The sequence below is a fragment of the Podarcis pityusensis genome (genome assembly GCF_964106645.2).
Source record: "Podarcis pityusensis genome assembly, chromosome: 11".
NCBI lineage: Eukaryota > Metazoa > Chordata > Lepidosauria > Squamata > Lacertidae > Podarcis > Podarcis pityusensis.
The window spans coordinates 535,288-553,319 of record NC_138036.1 but is presented as its reverse complement, the minus strand read 5'-3'; the positions used below and the strand labels follow the sequence as shown (position 1 = coordinate 553,319).

General features: G+C 54.4%; 1 protein-coding gene and 1 pseudogene across 2 annotated transcripts in view; one reads left to right on the top strand and one right to left on the bottom strand.

The window, feature by feature from the left end:
* The window catches only part of TESK1 (testis associated actin remodelling kinase 1), a 29,464-nt gene that overhangs the window by 4,355 nt on the left and 7,077 nt on the right, over positions 1-18,032 (top strand). The window contains exons 2-7 of the mRNA XM_080973490.1: positions 12,394-12,515; positions 12,983-13,031; positions 13,213-13,359; positions 13,448-13,530; positions 13,648-13,738; positions 15,531-15,614. Of these exons, the coding sequence (XP_080829616.1) occupies positions 12,394-12,515; positions 12,983-13,031; positions 13,213-13,359; positions 13,448-13,530; positions 13,648-13,738; positions 15,531-15,614 (576 nt within the window). The remainder of the gene's footprint in view (positions 1-12,393; positions 12,516-12,982; positions 13,032-13,212; positions 13,360-13,447; positions 13,531-13,647; positions 13,739-15,530; positions 15,615-18,032) is intronic.
* Positions 6,882-7,315, bottom strand: LOC308458961 (protein S100-A6 pseudogene; annotated as a pseudogene). The gene has a single exon. The product of its transcript is annotated as a protein S100-A6 pseudogene (transcript).

Below are 18,032 nucleotides of genomic sequence, written 5' to 3'. Positions count from 1 at the left end.
CTTGAAGGCTGCCCACCCACCCACCTGCCGGCCACGAGGAGTGGGCTCGGAAGCCGTTGGGGTGGGTGGGGAGGCCCAGCTGGGCCCCAGCTGCTGCCGGGAGGGAGGTGGGCGGCCGCAGCAGCAGCAGCAGAGCGGTGGGGCTTGGCTCTGGGAATGTGCCCGGATTGCAGGCCCCGTGCCAGGAGTGGGTGGCATCGCTGCAGGAATCTCTGCCTGCTCCTCTCGGAGCTGGAGAACATCAACAGCCGCCCCCCGCCCCCCCGCCATGCACAGAGGAGCAGGCCAGCTCCTGACTCCTGCCTGCCTGCCAGCCAGGGTGTCCCCAGACCGGGTGCCATTTCGGATCCCCCCCCCCCCCGTTTGGAGTGTCTTGGCAGGGGCCTGCCCTCCTCTGTGCCAGGGGCCGCTTTGAGGAGTGAGCATTGGTCTCTGAGCCTTGTGTGCGAGGTGCCCCTGCCTCTGCCCTCTTGGGGGGGGCACCCCTCCCCCAGGCAGACTCTCCCAGCCTGGCCTGCCGCCTCTCATCTCCATCCCGGCTTGTGCCGAGGGATTATTAGGGTCACTAGGTGCCGCACCCAGCCCAGGCCTCATTAGAGGGGAATTAGAAGCCGGCTAATCTGGGTTTGCCCCTGCTTTGCCCTGGCGGGCAGCCGAAGCCACTCGGAGGGTGCCCACCCACACAGAGGCACACAGCGGGGGGACTTGGAGCAATAGCAGGAGGCATGGATTTTGGAGTGGGGTGTGTGTGTGTGTGTAGAAACAACCCCTTGTGATCTCTGGCCCGCTCTGCAGGGAGGGTGTGTGTGTGTTTGTGCGCGCACACCTCTTTGCAGTTTGTGGGGCCTGCCTTGGGCTTTTCAGCTGTGATTCCTGCATTGCAGGGGGTTGGTCTGGATGACCCTGAGGGTCCCCTTCCAGCTCCCCCATTCTAGGATCTCTGCTGACAGCAGGACCAGATGGAAGAAAGCGAGGGGGGGAGTGGGTGGTTTTTGCAGGACCTGCTGGTTGCTCCCCTGATCTGGGGGTCCCTTTTTCTGGGGATTCCCCCTGCCACCCCCAGCTCCTTCTGTGCTGCCCCTTTGCCTCTGGGGCGGCTTGCCCCACTAGAAAGGTGCCAAAGCCTGCAGGGGCACAGAAGGCCTTGCTGGGGGTGGGAATGGGGGGTGGGAAGCCCTTCCTGAGCCAGGAGGAGTTCTGAGAAAGCAGCAGGAGGGGAGAGGCCGTGGGGTTGGGGGGTGGCCGTGGGTCTTGGCCGAGGGCCAGCCAGACTGGGGAGGGGCCCCAGGCTCCCAGCCAGGGCAGGGGCTTCCAGCGCCACTCTTCCTGAGCCCAGCCCTCCTCTGTTAGCTGCTGCAGCCTGGGCCCGGCTCCCTGGGAGGTGCAGGAGCAGTGGGTGGGTGGTGAGGAGGGCTGGAGCGTGTGGGGAAGCACAGCCTTCGAAGTGGTGGGGGTGGCAGCGATGTGAACGTCTTTGTTAGAGAAGCATAGCACTGGCAGGGACCACGAGGCAGGGATCTTGTAAGTGTGGCCGCCTGCGCCCTTTGGAACTCCCTGCCTCTTGACTTCAGGGAGGCGATTTCGCTGCACCCTCTTTTTCAGCGCCTGCTAGAAACAGGTTTTGTTTTGACAAGCCTCCCCAGAGATTGAGAAGGTTGCTGCCGGTTTTAATCCATTTTTATTCCGTTGTTATTTTAGCTTTTTGAAAGTCTTAAATTATAGCTGTCGGTTGTTATTGATAATTTTATTACTTAATCTTTTTTGTGTAAACGGAGGCTTTCTTGAACAAACAAGCAGTGTATAGATTTCATGAAATAAAGGCGGAATGACTTGACGCAGGAGGCTGCCTTGCCCTGCCCACCCCCTGCCCACTAGCCCCTCCTCTGGCGGCCAGAGGCTCTCCCAGGCCAAAGAGCCTGGCATCTTTTCCTTCTGGTGGTGGTGAGGGTTGCACCCAGTGCCCTTCTGCGGGCAAAGCAGAGACTTTCTCGCTGGCCTAGGTCCATTGAACTGCCCTCCGAGGCACAGTCTGGCCGCTGGCCCACTTAGCCCGGGCATCTCCTGCTCTGACTGGCAGCAGTGGCTTTGCAGGGCCCCCCGGGGAACGAGAGACACCCTTCGCCAGCTGGAGATGCTGCCAAGCGGTGTGCCAGCCGAGGGAGGCTCTGCCCTGTCCTTGCCACCCTCCGCGTCTATCAGCGGCTGGATCAAGCCAGCTGTTCATCAGGTTCTGCCACGTCCTGGTTTCAGAAACAGGCTGGGCTGTGCTGGTATTTGTCTGCTTGTCACCAACGCCAGTGTGGCCGTGTTCAGGTCAATGCAGGCTGGAGCTTGAGCCAGCGGTGGCAGAGGTTTGCGAGGGTGGCGGAAAGGGGCGGAGGTTTTAAGCAGAGCTTGGAGGGCCACCTGTGGGCGATTCTTGAGCTGTGATTTCTGCATTTCAGGGGTGGGTTGGATGCCCCCCGGGTCCCTTCCAGCTCTGTTGTTCTAGGCCCCTTTAATGGGGGCTTTTTCCTCACTGCCGTCATGGCCAGAGCTTCACATGACAAGACCCGTTTCCCATAATCTTATGCTGGCTGCTAGCAAAACATTTCTCTGTCATGGCAAGTTGATGATCTCTTGGTTTTAATTTTCCTCTGCGGTTTTTATTGCATATAAATACCGTTGCTATAAGCCTCTTTGATATTTTTTTTAATGATGTAGCAGTATATAATTTTTTTTTACCCAAATAAATGAATATGCCGGTCTCTCCAGAGGCTACTGCCCCCAGTGCCCATGTTTCACCTCCCCGGTTGGAGGAAGTCAATCTCTGCCAATTAGGCCATTTGCTGGGAATCCCATGTCTGGGGAGAGCTGCTTCTGCTGTGCTCAGATCCTGCTTGTGGGATCCCTTTGGAGGGATCTGGTTGTCCCCTGTGAGAACAGGGTGCTGGACCTGATGGGCCTCTTCTGGCCTGATCCAGACTCAGGCCTCTTCTGATGTCCTTATTTTGCAACCAGGGCTGGAGAAACACCAGGGACAGCTTTGAAGCGTCTTTCAGACTGTTGCTTCTCATCAACAGCATTTTTTTTAGTGTCCTGCCATCTTTTCCTGGTTTGTCCTCAAACAACGACCCAGTAAGGCAGGCCAGGCCTCTTTCTATTGTAGGAGCAGAAGTAAACAGTAACTTTATTGCCATAACTCTCACTTTGTTTTGCATTTGTGTACTTAAACCTAGATTGGTTTCTTTCCTTTTTTTTTTTTTGTAATGTTGAATTTATTCTTTGTTTGCTAAATTGTTGGTTTTTGAGTTTACTAACATGCTCTGTATTTTGTATATTTGTGTTTTGATGTTTTGAATGTCTGCTGTCAGCTGCTTTGAGCAGAGCTCGTTTTGGAAAAGCGGCGTAGAAGTAAAATCAACCAACCAAGCAGCTGAGGCTCTCCCGGCTGAGAGTGGCCGGCCTGAACAGTTTTCACTTCATGCTTCCTGGATGCGAACCCGTCTCATTCCCAAATGCCGCTGTGCACTATGTTCTGGATATTCAGAGTATTTGCACCCATGTTCAAAATCAGCCAGGCACATTTTGCACCCGGCTCTCACTTGGGACCATGAGAAGATGCCCATTTGCCCGGATGGCGCCTGACGTCTCCCTCAGGGGATCCTTGGATCTGTTCTCATACACTAGCAACGCATCCTGTCGAATTCTATCAGTTATACATTATCTGCAGAATCAGAACGAATTTCAGGAACCAAAAAGATGTATTGAAAATTACAACTTTCATGTCATCTGGTCCCCAAATGGCAACTGGGCACTCCATTTTTGGCAGCTGTAACCCTGGTTTAAGGAGCCATTTGGCATCTAGTTTCTATATCTGAGTTTCTATTTTTGTATAATCATTTTTATTAGTTTTACATATAATCACATTGCGTAACATCGTATCTTCTTAATAAATCTTTTTGACTCAACTGAGCTTACTGGCTTCCCTCTCTCCTGCCTAATAGTTTACAAACCTAAATTTTTCATCTTTGTATTTCACTTCCTTTCCTATTCTTGTTATATCATTACCTAAGTTATTACATTGCTCATCCTGAATAGGTAGCCATTTCATCTTACAAATCTTCAGAAAACCCTGCTAGTGATGTTAATTGCTTACAGTTGTCCTTCAAACATAATATAAATTTATTCCTGTCTTTTTGGAATGCTTGGTCTCGCTGGTTCCGGATTCTTCCCGTCAGTTCTATATCTGAGTTTCTAACTCTAGTTTGCACTGAAATTCTCCCAGAAATGTAAACGCTAACATGCAATAAGCACATCAGTAGGTTAAAAATTCTCCTCTTCCAACTGTTTTGAAATCTCCCCCCAGCTGCGAGGGAAAGGGCACTGTGGCCCAATCCTTTTGCAATCCTTGCAGGCCCCAGCCCAGAAGTGCTGACGCTCAGCTTCAGCTGGGCAGGACTTCCCTAAGTGAGCGTTGGGCAGCCACCACAACCTCATGAGGAGGCTTGTCTGGCTCCGAGGCTGGAACTTATCTGGGCCAGATCTGCCTCCCTGGTGCCGCCCTGGCATTTAGAGGAGGTGCCTTCAAAGAGACCTTGCTGGGACAGAGGGGGCCACAAACTGGAGCAGGTTCCTTCTCGGCTGCCCGTGATGCCACCTTGTTTAGACGTAAACAGAGGCCCCAATTGTTCCCTCTTGCATCACGTCCCTCCGTTCTGGCCTTTCCCTCGGATGCTTTTGTGTTCCTTGGTGCTCACCTGGGTCCCTGGGTGGCGCTGGCTTCTGACGACCTTGAAATGGGACCGAGGAGGGGAAAGGGTCAGGGATGCAGGGAGGTCAGGAGCCGGTAGATCTCTTCTGAACGATAATCTTGGTCATTTGATTGCCCTTTTTACCCATTGTTGTCTTTTTAATTGTATATATTGCTTGCTTTATGTTGCTCTGGCCGTTGGCTAATGCAAATAAAGTTTATCTATCTCTCTGTCTGGCAAACGGGCCTTTCCTCCTGTGTCCGAATGCTGGAAGATTCAGGACAGAGAAAAGACAGTCCTTTTGCCCGTAGCGCAGAGTTGGAACTCCCTCCCACAGGAGACGGGGATGGCCACTGACGAGTGGCTTTAAAGAGGATTACACCAATTGATAGGGGAGAGGGCTATTGATAGCTCTGTCTCCATGGCTGGAGGCAGCAATCTTCTGAATATCTCTTGCTGGAAACCACAGGAGGGGGAGACTTGCTCTTGGGCTTGAATCCTGCTTGGCAGTTTCCCTTTGGGGCAACTGCTTTACCACTGCAGGATTAGAGAGCAGGGCTAGGAGGGCTCCCTCTGGCCTGATCCTGCCGCCGGGTTCTTCTTCTGATGTTCTGCTACGGCTAGAGTTTGGGTCAGCTCACATTCTGGACTTCCTTAGGCGAAGTTCTCCCGCTTCTGTTCTGAGCCCCCTCTGCCGCATTTATTGATTCTTTTTTCTGCATTTATATTCCACCTTGAGCTCCTTGGAGAAAACGTGGGGCCATAGAATTGTAGGAAGGGAGATGCACAAGATCATCCGGTACAACCCCCTGCATTTCAGAAAATGAATCCAAGCCAACCTGCTGGATCCTCCCTGCCTAGGCTTTTATGGTTGGTGGGGGCTGGTCCTGCTGGCTAGCTTCTGGCCTGGCTTTGGCACAGCAAGGGGCTGTGCGGGTTGGGATGGATGACCCTTGGGTGTCCCTTCCAGCTCTACAATTCTATGATTGGAAGGACGAGCCAGATCAAAGTGTCTGCGATCGACGAACATTAACTCTGTTATCTGGAGCCTGATCAGTCAGGCTGGATTCTGGAACATGCTTGGTTTTATCAGCCCTGCACTTTGGAGCAAATCCTGGAATGTGATTTACGGTTTTTCTATTCATTTCTGTAAGCCCGGAGGACAGGCCCTTCCTCCGAAGGGAGCTGGCAGAGGGGCGGTTCTGGAGAAGTCTCTGCTGCATAAATGTCAGGCTCCAAAATTGGACATCCTGCCTGAATAAACAGGCTGGGCAGGAGGCCTTAACTCTTGCAAGGCACTTGCATTTGAGTTCGGGGGGGGGGGGGGGGGGGGGAAGCGCCAGACATGAGTTTGGGGTGGAGTTTCCTTCCATGCTGCTGAGGGAGGGGGAGGCGTGGGGGGAGGGGAGGGGAATTGAGTTCATGTGTGTTTCCCCCCCCCCCCCCCCGCAGTCCCAGGAAGATCTGTGTCCTATAGCAGAAAAAAGGGGGGGGGGAATCTGGCAGCATGTTAGAAGGTAGTTCTGCTCCAATACTGAGGACTAGAAGGCTGCTGCGTGGCTTTTCCTTTGGCCAGACCCAACGGCTGGAGGGTCTGTGGGGCTGGCAGCCTCCTTAGTCCTCCGTCTTGCAGGGAGTCCCTGCCCTGAGGTGCTTCTGCTCTGCTTGCGGGGGGCAGTGGCAGACTCTGATGGAAGGCGACACCTGTGACAGGTGATCTCTGGGCCACCATTTGGTGAGAGAGAGCTCAATAATTGAAGGACTTGGCGGAAGGGATGCATTAGGGAGGCTGGGCTATCGCCTTTCACACACCAGGCCTTGGCAGCAGTTGGGGAGGCACACACTCTGCCCCCTCCTCCTTGCCTGGCACCCGAGAGCGTCTGCCCTGCTGAGCTCTGGGGCCTTGCAGGACAATGGTGGGAAGAGGTGGCACGGCCAAGGAGAGTCTTGGGGGTCTGTTTGTCCGGGGCACGGAAAATCATCGTGGAAGCACAGAATGGCTGAGTTGGAAGGAACCCCGGGGATCATCTAGACCTACCCCTCGTAAGGCAGGAATAAACGCAGGCAGCAAACTCTCCTTCCTTAGAGGTTCTTAAACAGAGGTGGGAGGGGCCTCCATCAGGAGTTTTTTATTATTATTATTATTACAAAACTTAAATTTTATTGGACATGAAACTGCCTACAGAGGTATAATCCCGAACCACGACACCTTGCCCCACCGGGGTGTACATTTATGAACTCAAAGCTTCGCTGTAAATCATTGCCGGGGCACCCAGGAAAGTGACGTATTCCTGGAAGTTCACCACTTGGTCCCCATTGCGGTCCTGATCTTTCATTAATGCCTGTATCTCTGCGTCCTGCAGTTTCGGTCCAATGGTGAGCTTCTTCTGTACCAGCTTCTTCAATTCCTTCTTGCTTAGGGTGTTCTTATCGCCATCTTTGCCGGCATATCTGTGGAAGGGGACAACCGGCCGGCCAATAGCTTGGTCAAGAGGTGCTGCCATGGTGAGAGATCAGAGGCAAGATGGTCCAGTGCTGAGTGGCAGGAAGCGATGGGGAAAGTGGTAGCCCCATCTGGAGTTTTTTAGCCATGATTCCTGCATTGCTGGGGGCTGGACTAGAGGACCCTTGAAGGTCCCTCTATGAAAGGCTGATGGCAGCCCCACGCCCAGCCCCACCCCACAGCATCCCCTGACCTGAGCTGGGGGGGGGGGTTTATGCCCTTGCCAATCATGCTGGGCTCGAGCCTTGGCCCACCTTGAGCTTCTCTCACCAGGCAGCCCTGCGATGGGTGCGGACTCAGCCCCAGAACGCTTCCAGGATGATGTGAAGGCGTCACGAAGCATGTGAAGAGCACACCTGGGATTTGGGGGCACAGCGGCTGGAGGATGTGCTCTTCCGCTTGGTGCAGGACAGCTCAGTCAGTAAAGCATCTCCGGGTCGGGGGTTCAAGCCCCACATGGGGCAAAAGATTCCTGCACTTCGGGGTTGGACTAGATGACCCTGATGGTCCCTTACAACTCTGCAGTTCTGTGATTCAGCTGGATGGTGCTCTTCTTTAGAGACATTCTGCGAGGGGCCTCCTTCCCTCTGGGGTCCTGCAGCCACCAGCCCTGGGTCTCCCCTGCCCCCCACATCTGTTCTGCCCAGACCCCCTTGCCTCCTTCCTCCTCGTCTTCCCTGGGGCTGCAGGGGGGGGGGAAGCAGCAAGAGGCGGGAGGAGCAGGCAGCCTCGCCCGCCGGGCCTTGGAGCATCGACTAAAAAGGGCAAGAGCAGCAGCTGACGGCAGCAGCCAGGAATCTGGGAGGCAGCCCCTGGAGGAGGACTCCCTGCAGGGCTGGGGGGGGGGAGCAGCTGCTGGGCCCGGCTGGCGGGGGGCTGCTGTCTCAGAGGCCTGCAGGTGTGGGCTGGCGCAGACGCCTCTCTCCCCTCCCCACGCCAGGAAGCCCAGCGGGGGGGGGGGTCTTCCTTGGGAGCAGCTTCTGGCTGGGCTGTCATGGAAAACCTCCCTTTTGCACAGCCCTTCTCTCCCCCCCCCAGCTGCTTCCATGGCATATGGAGAGCTGCAGAGCGGGGGGGGGGGGGGGGCAGTGGCAAAGCTACCTGCTCTGGCACCGGGAGCGGCATACATCCAGGGGCATGGCTGGAGCACGTCCCAGGGGATGTGGCGTGCCACCCGCGTTGGGTGCATCGGGGGGGGGCGCAGAAAGCGGCACATGTCCTGGGGCATGCACGGCAAGTGCCAAGCATCCCGGAAATGCGTGGCGAGCACCAAGCGTCCCAGGGGGTGGGGGCAGGGGCAGCAGCGACATCACCCCCCCGATGGCACCCGGGGCAGACCGTCCCCCCCCGCCCTCACCTTCGTCCACCAGTGGGGGGAGGGAAACTAGGCCAGCACCATGTCCTCAAAGTGGTGTGATAGGAATTTTGAGGTCTTAGATATGTGTTAAATGTTCAAAAGTGTACCAGCCAAGCATGTACATAGATTGTATGTATGATGTATGGAGGGGTGGTGTTGAGCTCCAGGGCAGGGAATTTAAAGTGTCTATATAAGGCCTTGCACGCCATTCTTCTGGGTTCCTCCTCCTTTCCTGCGTGTGAGGGGAGCACCCTGTTGCAACAGATCGATAAAGATCAGGCTTACTAGCTGCTTTGCTTCTCAATATTCTCTGCTTGGCCTCTGTTATTTTCTCCTACCAATAGGGAACCTACGTAAGGACTCTATATGGGCTCTTGGATACCCCATAAGGGAAAAGGGCAGGTTTTTGTTTACCACAGTGGCCAATGACCCCCCTCTTCTCAGAAGCCCACAAGCCCAGCATGAGCTGATGGCTGCTCATAAAAATGACAGACTGGAGGAAGGTTTCCTCCCTCTCTCCGCACAAAAGCTGGACCTTAGAAGGTGCAAGGCAGATAAAAGGAAGGACTTGTGCCCGGGGCTTTCTGCCAGCCAGAGCTCACCAGAGCTCAGCTGTGGCACCTGTCAGGGGGGCGCCATGGCCATCCTAAGACAACAAGGGAGACGTTCACGGTGAGCTCTGCCACCCCTTTTCCTAGAGAAATCGCCCTGCCTGGGCTCTGCACCCCTTCACAAACTTCTCGCCTTTTCTCCAAGCTAAAAAGTCCTTCCCACCTCAGGGAGCTTCTCCCAACACCCCCCCCCCCAATTTTGTGGCCCTTTTCTGAACCTTTCCCAACAATATCCCTTGGGGGGGGGCACCAGAACAGTCCTCCAAATGCAGTTGCACCACAGATAACGGCAGATAACACAGCAGATAATTAGGATGTTGGCGGCCGTATTAGCCGATTGTTGTTGTTTTGTTTTATTTTTAAGTTTTCCAGTTACACCTTTTTCCCATACTTATACAGCAATTCTATTTGACTTCCCACCCAACCTTCCATGACAGATTTTTTTTACATCTTGGTTAGCTGCATTTACATTAATTCCTTCACCTTCTTTTCCACACGCTCATATTTTCTGTTTCTTCCTTGATGATCCCAAGCATGGAATTTGCCTCTTTTGCGGCAGCTGCTGCTGTCTGGCTCTGCGTTGTCACTTGGACCCCAAAGTCTCACATGTGGGAGGGGGGGCCATGATGCCCCCACAAAGGGGTGCTGCCCTTGGGAACACCTTCCCCAAAGAAGTAAATCTGGACATTTTACCGTTTTTAGCTCCTGCTTACGAGGTTTTTATTTTCCTGGGCTTTCTGAATTTATTCTATTGTATATCAGCTGAGTTGAGGAATTGTGGCTTTATTATTTTATAGTTTGTCGCACTTTGGTTTTTATTTCTCTTAATCATGCATGGAAGGGGGTTATTGGGTTGCTTATGTTTTTATTATGCATTTTGTCTTTTTATATTGTGATTTTATGTTGTGACCACCCTGAGACCTGGTATAGGGTATAGGGCAGTAAGGTAAAGGGACCCCTGACCATTAGGTCCAGTCATGGCCGACTCTGGGGTTGCGGTGCTCATCTCGCTTTATTGGCCGAGGGAGCTGGCGTACAGATTCCAGGTCATGTGGCCAGCATGACTAAGCCGCTTCTGGTGAACCAGAGCAGCGCACAGAAATGCGATTTACCTTCCCGCCTGAGTGGTACCTATTTATCTACTTGCACTTTGATGTGCTTTCGAACAGCTATGTTGGCAGGAGCAGGGACCGAGCAACGGGAGCTCACCCCATCGCGGGATTCGAACCGCCGACCTTCTGATTGGCAGGTTAAACCACAGAGCTGCCCGCGTCCCTTATAGGGCAGTATACAAATCCTATTATTATTATTATTATTAATAATAGTTGTATTTTCACGCCCATGACCTTGGATCCCTATGTGGATAAGGTGTGGTTTAGAAATTTCAAGTGCAGCCTTTGCTGACCTCATGAGCTGCCTCTCCGCTGTGTCTTCATGGCTGGTTTCTCGGCCAAAGAGCCTCTTCAAAGTGCTTTGTGGTGAACTGTTGTGCAGATCCAGGCGTCTCTCCCAGCCCAGACTCTGCACGGGGCGTGATGGGGAGGTGACTGGATTCCTGCAGAGACCCACCGGGATGCCCCTGTGCCATGCAGGGGTGCCTTGGTGCGTCATGGGAGCAGAAGGGGCCCTATCCTGCTCTGGGGCCTGCCCACCTCGGCTCCTGCTCCTACGCTCCAACTCTTGGGGCTCATAGAATCCCAGAATTGCAGAGTTGGAAGGGACCCCCCAGGGTCCTCTAGTCCACCCCCTGCAAGGCAGGAATCTTGTTATCCGACCTGGAGCTCGTACCCATGAGCCTGGCATTGAAGAGCCTCATGCTGTGCCAACTGAGCTATCCCACAGGCATCATTGTCATGCTGTGAGGGGATGGGGAAAGACTGTTGCCTGTGCGACATCATGGGTAGGAGGTTGGACTGGGACCTGGTGGGAGCAGGGTTCGAATCCTCACTCAGCCATAAAGCTCTCTGAGTGTGACCTCTGGGGCCAGCCTCTCAGGGTTGTGGCTTTTGGGGATTAAACAAGGAGGTGAGGAGAACCTTGTAGGCCACATCAAACTCCTTGGAGGAAAAAGGAGGGATAGAAATGCAATCAGGGCCGGATTGAGGTTGGATGAGGCCCTCAGCTCCTGAAGGTAATGGGGCCTTTTCTATGTCCAGCTATACTTGGTGAACAATGAATTGTCACTGTTTTGAATATATGCTATATGGTAATTTATGGACCTAATAGGTATCTAAAGCCATTTGCACGTAACATAATACATTGGACGCTCAGGTTGCGAACTTGATCCGTGCGGGAGGCATCTTCGCAACTCGCAGCATTTGCAATCTGCAGCACCGCGTCTGCACACGCGATTTAGCACTTCTGCGCATGCTTGAATGCCGAAACCTGGAAGTAACCGGGAATTAACCCGTTCCGGTACTTCCATGTTTCGGCGCGTCCGTAACCAGAAAACGCACAACCTGAAGCGTGTGTAACCCGAGGTATAAAATACACTGTATGAATTTTATCAAAGTAATTGTTGAACTGAAATGTTGCTGTATGTAGGTTTTATTTTATTTGGTTTTTATCTTACATTTTAGAAATGTCCATCCAGTTGTTGTTGTCCTTTATTTTTTTTGGGGGGGGGGCCAAGAGAGTGGGGCCCTAAGCTATAGCTTATTAAGCTTATACTCAGGGGCGAACGACGGTGTCGTGACACCCGGGGTGGCAAACCACGACATACGGCGCATGTGCGGCTTCGCTACGTACAGCGCATGCACCGTAGGTAGCGACGCCGCACATACACCATACATAGCGGTTTGCCAGTGGCGCCGCTTCCCCGCCGTATGGACAGTGCCGGGATCCTCCGTTCACAGCTGTAGCAATGGTGGAGGGACCGCCATCCATACAGTGCTTGAGCGGTGCTGCCGGCAAACCGCTATGTACAGCGCATGCATGCGACGCCACACATGCGCTGTACATAGCGGTTTGCTGCTGGCACCGGGATCCTCTGCTTGTGGCTGCAGCTGCGAACAGAGGATCCTCCACATGTGGCTGTGGTGGCCTTCTTGTCACCCCCCCAGACATGGCACCCGGGGCACCCCGCCCCCCCCCCCCGCTGCGACGCCACTGCTTATACATAAATCTGGCACTGAATGCAATAAATGGCAACAGCTCCCCCCTCAAGGAACGGCTCCGCTCTCCCTGCAGGTGAGGCATCGCCAGTCGGGGCAGATCATGGTGCTGAAGATGAACAAGCTGATGAGTAACCGTGGCAACATGCTGCGCGAGGTGCAACTCATGAATCGCCTCTCCCACCCCAACATCCTCCGGTGAGGCTGCCTCGGGGGGGTGGGGCTCTGGCCAAAGGAGGTGCCCATCCTGGCCTGAGGGGGTTCCGGGTGCAGCCCCCCAACCTCCACCTGCCCTAGGTTTTTCGCAGGATCCTCGAGGAACATCTCCTGGAGGTCTCTGGCTTCAGTTCAAAAAGGTCTGGGCAGTTGGGGCTTCTCTTGTGAAGTACATAGAAGGGGGGGTCTCAGTGTTAGAAAGTGGGGATTGAGTGGGCTGGGCTCCTCCTGCCCCCCCAAAAGTCTGGAGCTCTGTGTCCTCCTTCTAGTTGCCAGAGGTGCTGTTCCCATTTCACAGACCGGGGACCTGAGGCTGACGGTCGCTTGCTCTTCTGCCCTGGGCAAGGGGTCGGAGGGGCGTGGGTGCCTCCCAGCCCCAGGGCACAGTGCGTGAGGGGAGGGTTCCCCGGCGTCCTGACGGGTCCTTCTGTCTCCCCCTCTCGTTCCAGGTTCATGGGCGTCTGCGTCCACCAAGGCCAGCTTCACGCGCTGACGGAGGTGAGGCTCACCTGCCTGCCCGCCAGGGCCCAGGAAAGGTGGACAAGGAGCCACTGCCATCCCTCGAGGGGAGGCTGGGGGCCAGAGAGAGAGGCCGGGCGGAGGCTGCCTAGAACTGTAGAGTTGGCAGGGACCCCCAGAGCCCATCTAACCCACCCCCTGCCGTTCCTCCTCCCTGTAGTACATCAACGGTGGCAACCTGGAGCAGCTGCTGGACAGCCCCACCCCGCTGCCCTGGCCCGTCCGCGTCAAGCTGGCCCTGGACATCGCCCGCGGCCTCCGCTACCTGCACAGCAAGGGCATCTTCCACCGCGACCTCACCTCCAAGGTAGGCATGGGGTGCCCCACAGCCCCCTCCCCGCCCCCCTCTCCTTCCTCGGACGCCTGTGACGTCTCTTGTTCCTCCATCTGCCCAGAACTGCCTCGTGAGAAGTGAGGACAACGGCTACACGGCCGTCGTGGGAGACTTTGGCCTGGCGGAGAAGATCCCCACCTACAGGTGAGGCGGGTGGCCCTTCCTGGCCAGGGAGAGCCCTGTGGGGTCCAGGGGGAGTCCTGCTGGGCTTCAGCTGACCTCTTTCTCTCGGTCCTCCCCCCCTTTCTGCTTCCTCCCCAGTGACGGGGGCGAGAAGGAGCCTCTGGCCGTCGTCGGCTCTCCGTACTGGATGGCTCCGGAGGTCCTGCGTGGGGAGCTGTACAACGAGAAGGTAGGACCGTAAGGGGGGGCCAACGTGGGTCTACCCAGCCCCACAGCCTCTCCTCACAGGGAGACCTCAAGCAGTGCACGACGGCCACAGGGCTGCCCTCCCAGGCATAGTCAGAATCGCAGAATTGGAGAGTTGCAAGGGACCATCGGGGTCATCCAGTCCAACCCCCTGCAATGCAGGAATCTTTTGCCCAATACGGGATTCAAACCCACGACTCCTGAGATTAAGAGTCTCAGACTCTACTATCTTCGGAGGATATGTAGTCATTGTGGCTAGTTGGACTGGGCAATATATCATCCAAAACCGGTTTGAAGCTCATATCATGATATTGGTTTCATAATTTTTGACCTAGCAATATATTGTGAATCAGTGTGTGATTTTGCTGTGCAAAAACCACAATACCGGAGAAACCATGAAGCCAGCTGATGCCTCTGCCTGGCTCCGTCCTTTTTCCAGACATTGTGGTATATCAGTGCATCATGATTAGGTAAACGGCGTTTCCGTGCGCTCCAGTTTCCGTCACAGTATCCCGTTGTGCCAGAAGCGGTTTAGTCCTGCTGGCCACATGGCCCAGAAAGCTGTCTGTGGACCAACGCCGGCTCCCTCGGCCTGAAGCAAGAGGAGCGCCACACCCCATAGTCACCTTTGACAGGACTTAACTGTCCAGGGGTCCTTTACCTTGTACCTTTTATTTTGTGATGTCTAGCTGATGATATATAATACGATATTGACAACCAGATCTCGCCCAGGCCTGGTGGCTGATGGTCAAGAATAGGCTCACCCTCCCTGAATAATAATAATAATTATTCTCTCCTGGTCTGCCCCGCGGAGGACCTTAAGGCCCACAAATGACAACATTTTGGAGGTCCCAGGTCGCAGGATTGGTCTCAACTAGGGCCAGAGCCTTTTCAGTACTGGCCCCGATTTGGTGGAACGCTCTGTCACAAGAGACTAGGGCCCTGCAGGATTTGACATCTTTCTGCAGGGCCTGCAAGACAGAGCTGTTCCGCCTGGCATTTGGTTTGGACTCAGTCTGACTCTTATGTTTCCCTCCCCTTATGGTTTTGACTTTTAAAATGAGGCTGTATTTCAAATTGTTTTTTCTTTTTTTTATTCTGTTTTTACTGAAATTTTATCGGTGTTAGCTGCCCTGAGCCCGGCTCTGGCCGGGAAGGGTGGAGTATAAATAAATTATTATTATTATTATTATTATTATTATTATTATTATTAATACCCTGCCCATCTGGTTGGGTTTCCCCAGTCACTCTTTTAAAGCCATCCAAGTTGGAGGCAGTCAGGACGTCTTTTGAGAGGGAAATCCCTTGTTCGTGTGCTGCATGGAGGAATGAATATCAGAACGATAGAAGAGCCTGCAGGATTGGGCCACAGGCAGCCCCTTGAGTCCAGCCTCCTGCTCTCTCTCATAGCGCCCAGCTAGATGCCTCAGTGGGAAGCCAGCAGGACAGAGGAGAGCCGTCCTGGCTAGTAGCCTTTGAGAGCCCTTCTCCTCATGAATTTCTCCCATCCCCTTTCCCAGCCAGAGAATTAAGGGGGGAAGTGGGGTGCACAGGGTCAGCCTGGTGTTGGGCAGGGAAGCTGACCAGGAGGGTGAGTGGGTGTGGGGACTGTGGGCCTGGACCACAAATACCAGGGGGCATGGGGGGGCTCTTCTTCTGTCCCCAGTTTCCCTCTGGGTCTGAGGGGGGGGGCCTGGAGCCTCTTTTTGTCTCCCCCTCCCTGAGTGCGCAGGGGCCCTTCCTGCCTCACTGCCTCCCTTCTCCCATCCCACCAGGCTGACGTCTTTGCCTACGGCATCATCCTCTGTGAGACCATCGCCCGCCTGCCGGCCGACCCGGACTACCTGCCCCGCACTGAGGTAAGACCCTCCCTCCCTGTGGAGGCTGCTTCCTCCCCTTGCTCTGCTAGGCTCCTTTGGGCAAACCACTGTGTTTCTTCTAGGTGTCTGAGGGGGTCTTCTGGAGGCCCTCCGAGACCCTCCTGGCCTCATGGGCACAAGACAGGCTGGTTTTGTTGTTGTTTAGTCATTTAGTCGTGTCCTCCTCTTCATGACCCCCTGGACCAGAGCACTCCAGGCCCTCCTGTCTTCCACTGCCTCCCGCAGTTTGGTCAGACTCATGCTGGTAGCTTCGAGAACACTGTCCCACCATCTCGTCCTCTGTCGTCCCCTTCTCCTTGTGCCCTCCATCTTTCCCAACATGAGGGTCTTTTCCAGGGAGTCTTCTCTTCTCATGAGGTGGCCAAAGTCTTGGAGCCTCAGCTTCAGGATCTGTCCTTCCAGTGAGCACTCAGGGCTGATTTCCTTCAGAATGGATACGTTTGATCTTCTTGCAGTCCATAGGACTCTCAAGAGTCTCCTCCAGCACCAGAATTCAAAAGCATCAGTTCTTCAGCAATCAGCCTTCTTTATGGTCCAGCTCTCACCTCCATACATCACACTGGGAAAACCATAGCTTTTACTATACGGACCTTTGTTGGCAAGGTGATGTCTCTGCTTTTGAAGATTCTGTCTGGTACTTAGACTGAAAAGTCACCCTGTGCTCGGGACTCGAGAGGAGAGTCTTTCATACCAGCAGAGTGAAGTTCATGCTTAAATATTTGGGTGGCTGTTCTGAACTAGCATGACTCCAAAGCGACCCAGGAGCGTGAGATGTAGACTTGGGGGAGCCTCCAGGGGAAAGGGGCGAAGGGGGCTGATCTGCAGTTGCCTGTGGAGGGGGCCACAGCTGGAAATGCCTGTACCAGGCCTGGCCGGAATGGCATAGAACATTGAGGAGGGGCTTTCAGGTCTTCATGGAGGTGGGAGTTCCTCAGATGGGAGAGAGGAAGAGGGGCTGGGAGGGGAATGGCTTGATTGGGTCCCAAGCTGGGGGTGGCAGACTTTGTGGGATTCCTCTCCTTCCCAGAACCAGGTGCTGGAGATGTTGGGTTTTGTTGTTGTTGAGTCATTTAGTTGTGTCCGCCTCTTCGTGACCCCATGAACCAGAGCACGCCAGGCAAATGCATCCCTTCCTGGCTCCCTCCCAGGAGACTTGGGGAGGCCCTTAATTACACCTATTACCTGTGCAGGTGAGGAAGGAGGTGATAATTGGCCCTCCTCCGCAGCCCCCTGAGGAATGCTGGTCTCCCAGCTCACCTGGGCTGCTTTGGATAACCTGTTCATGCAAAGCAAGAGAGCTTTCTCTCCAGGGAAAGGCGGAGCTCAGCTGCCCAGGCAGGGACTTTCCCAGCACTTGGTGCCTTCCAGGCCTTCTGACTACAACTCCCATCAGCCTCAGCGCTGTCATGTGACCATGCTGGCTGGGGCCGGTGGGAGGTGGAGTCCAAGGCCTCTTGCGGTGGGGGGCACCAGGGGTCATCTCTCCTGGCTGCCCTGTGGGATTCATAGCGCAGGAATTTTGCAGGAAAAGGCTTCGAAGCATCTTTGGGGAGCTTTGGTCCTCAGATGGTGAAGGGAGAGCAAAGGGTCCTTTGAGAAGCAGGACTTCATTTCGGAGACAGATGACGCCCAATATCAGTTTCCAGGGCCTGTATAATTTGGATATTTTTGGAACAACTGAGGGTCAAACTAGACATTATGTTCAACGTCATAGTTTGGCATCATGGGACATATTTATTTTTAAAAACGACTTTGAACAGTATATTGTAGGCGATGTGTCGGATATGAGGACCATTCATAGCTGTCAACTTTTCCCTTTTCTTGTGAAGAATCCTATTCGGAATAAGGGAATTTCTCTTAAAAAGAGGGAAACGTTGACAGCTATGGGATCATGGCATGAGGACAGCTTCCCCCTGCAGTTATTGAACTCTCTGCCCGATCCTATGAAATCCCCCCCCACTCCTCTTTGAACCTGGAGGGGCGTTTCCACTGTTCCCTCCCTTCCAGATATAGCAGCTGCAGTGTCTCCAGCGATTCCCCTGGAGGAGAGCGGTGCCACTTGCTGCATTGTCTCTTTCCAACAGAGAGGGGTTTTTTTTGGGGGGGGTGCACTCAGTTGCTGACTGCAGTTGAGCAGTTCACTTTAAGGAAGAAGGAGAAAACATCTGGGTGGGGGGATTCTGCCCCCCCAAAGTCCCTCCCTCCTGCATTTCACAGAAAGAAAACCTGCTCCTAGGAGAGCAGCCCGTGCTTTGTCTCAGCGGCTTCCCTGGAGCCCAGCGCCCCCACCTTTTGCCCTTGGTGCTTCCTGGGAGTCGGGCCAGGAGCTTCTCCTCTCGGTTGCCGTGGAGCCGCCTGCCTCAGAATTGGGCCACGGCCCCCTCTCTCCTGGGCTGT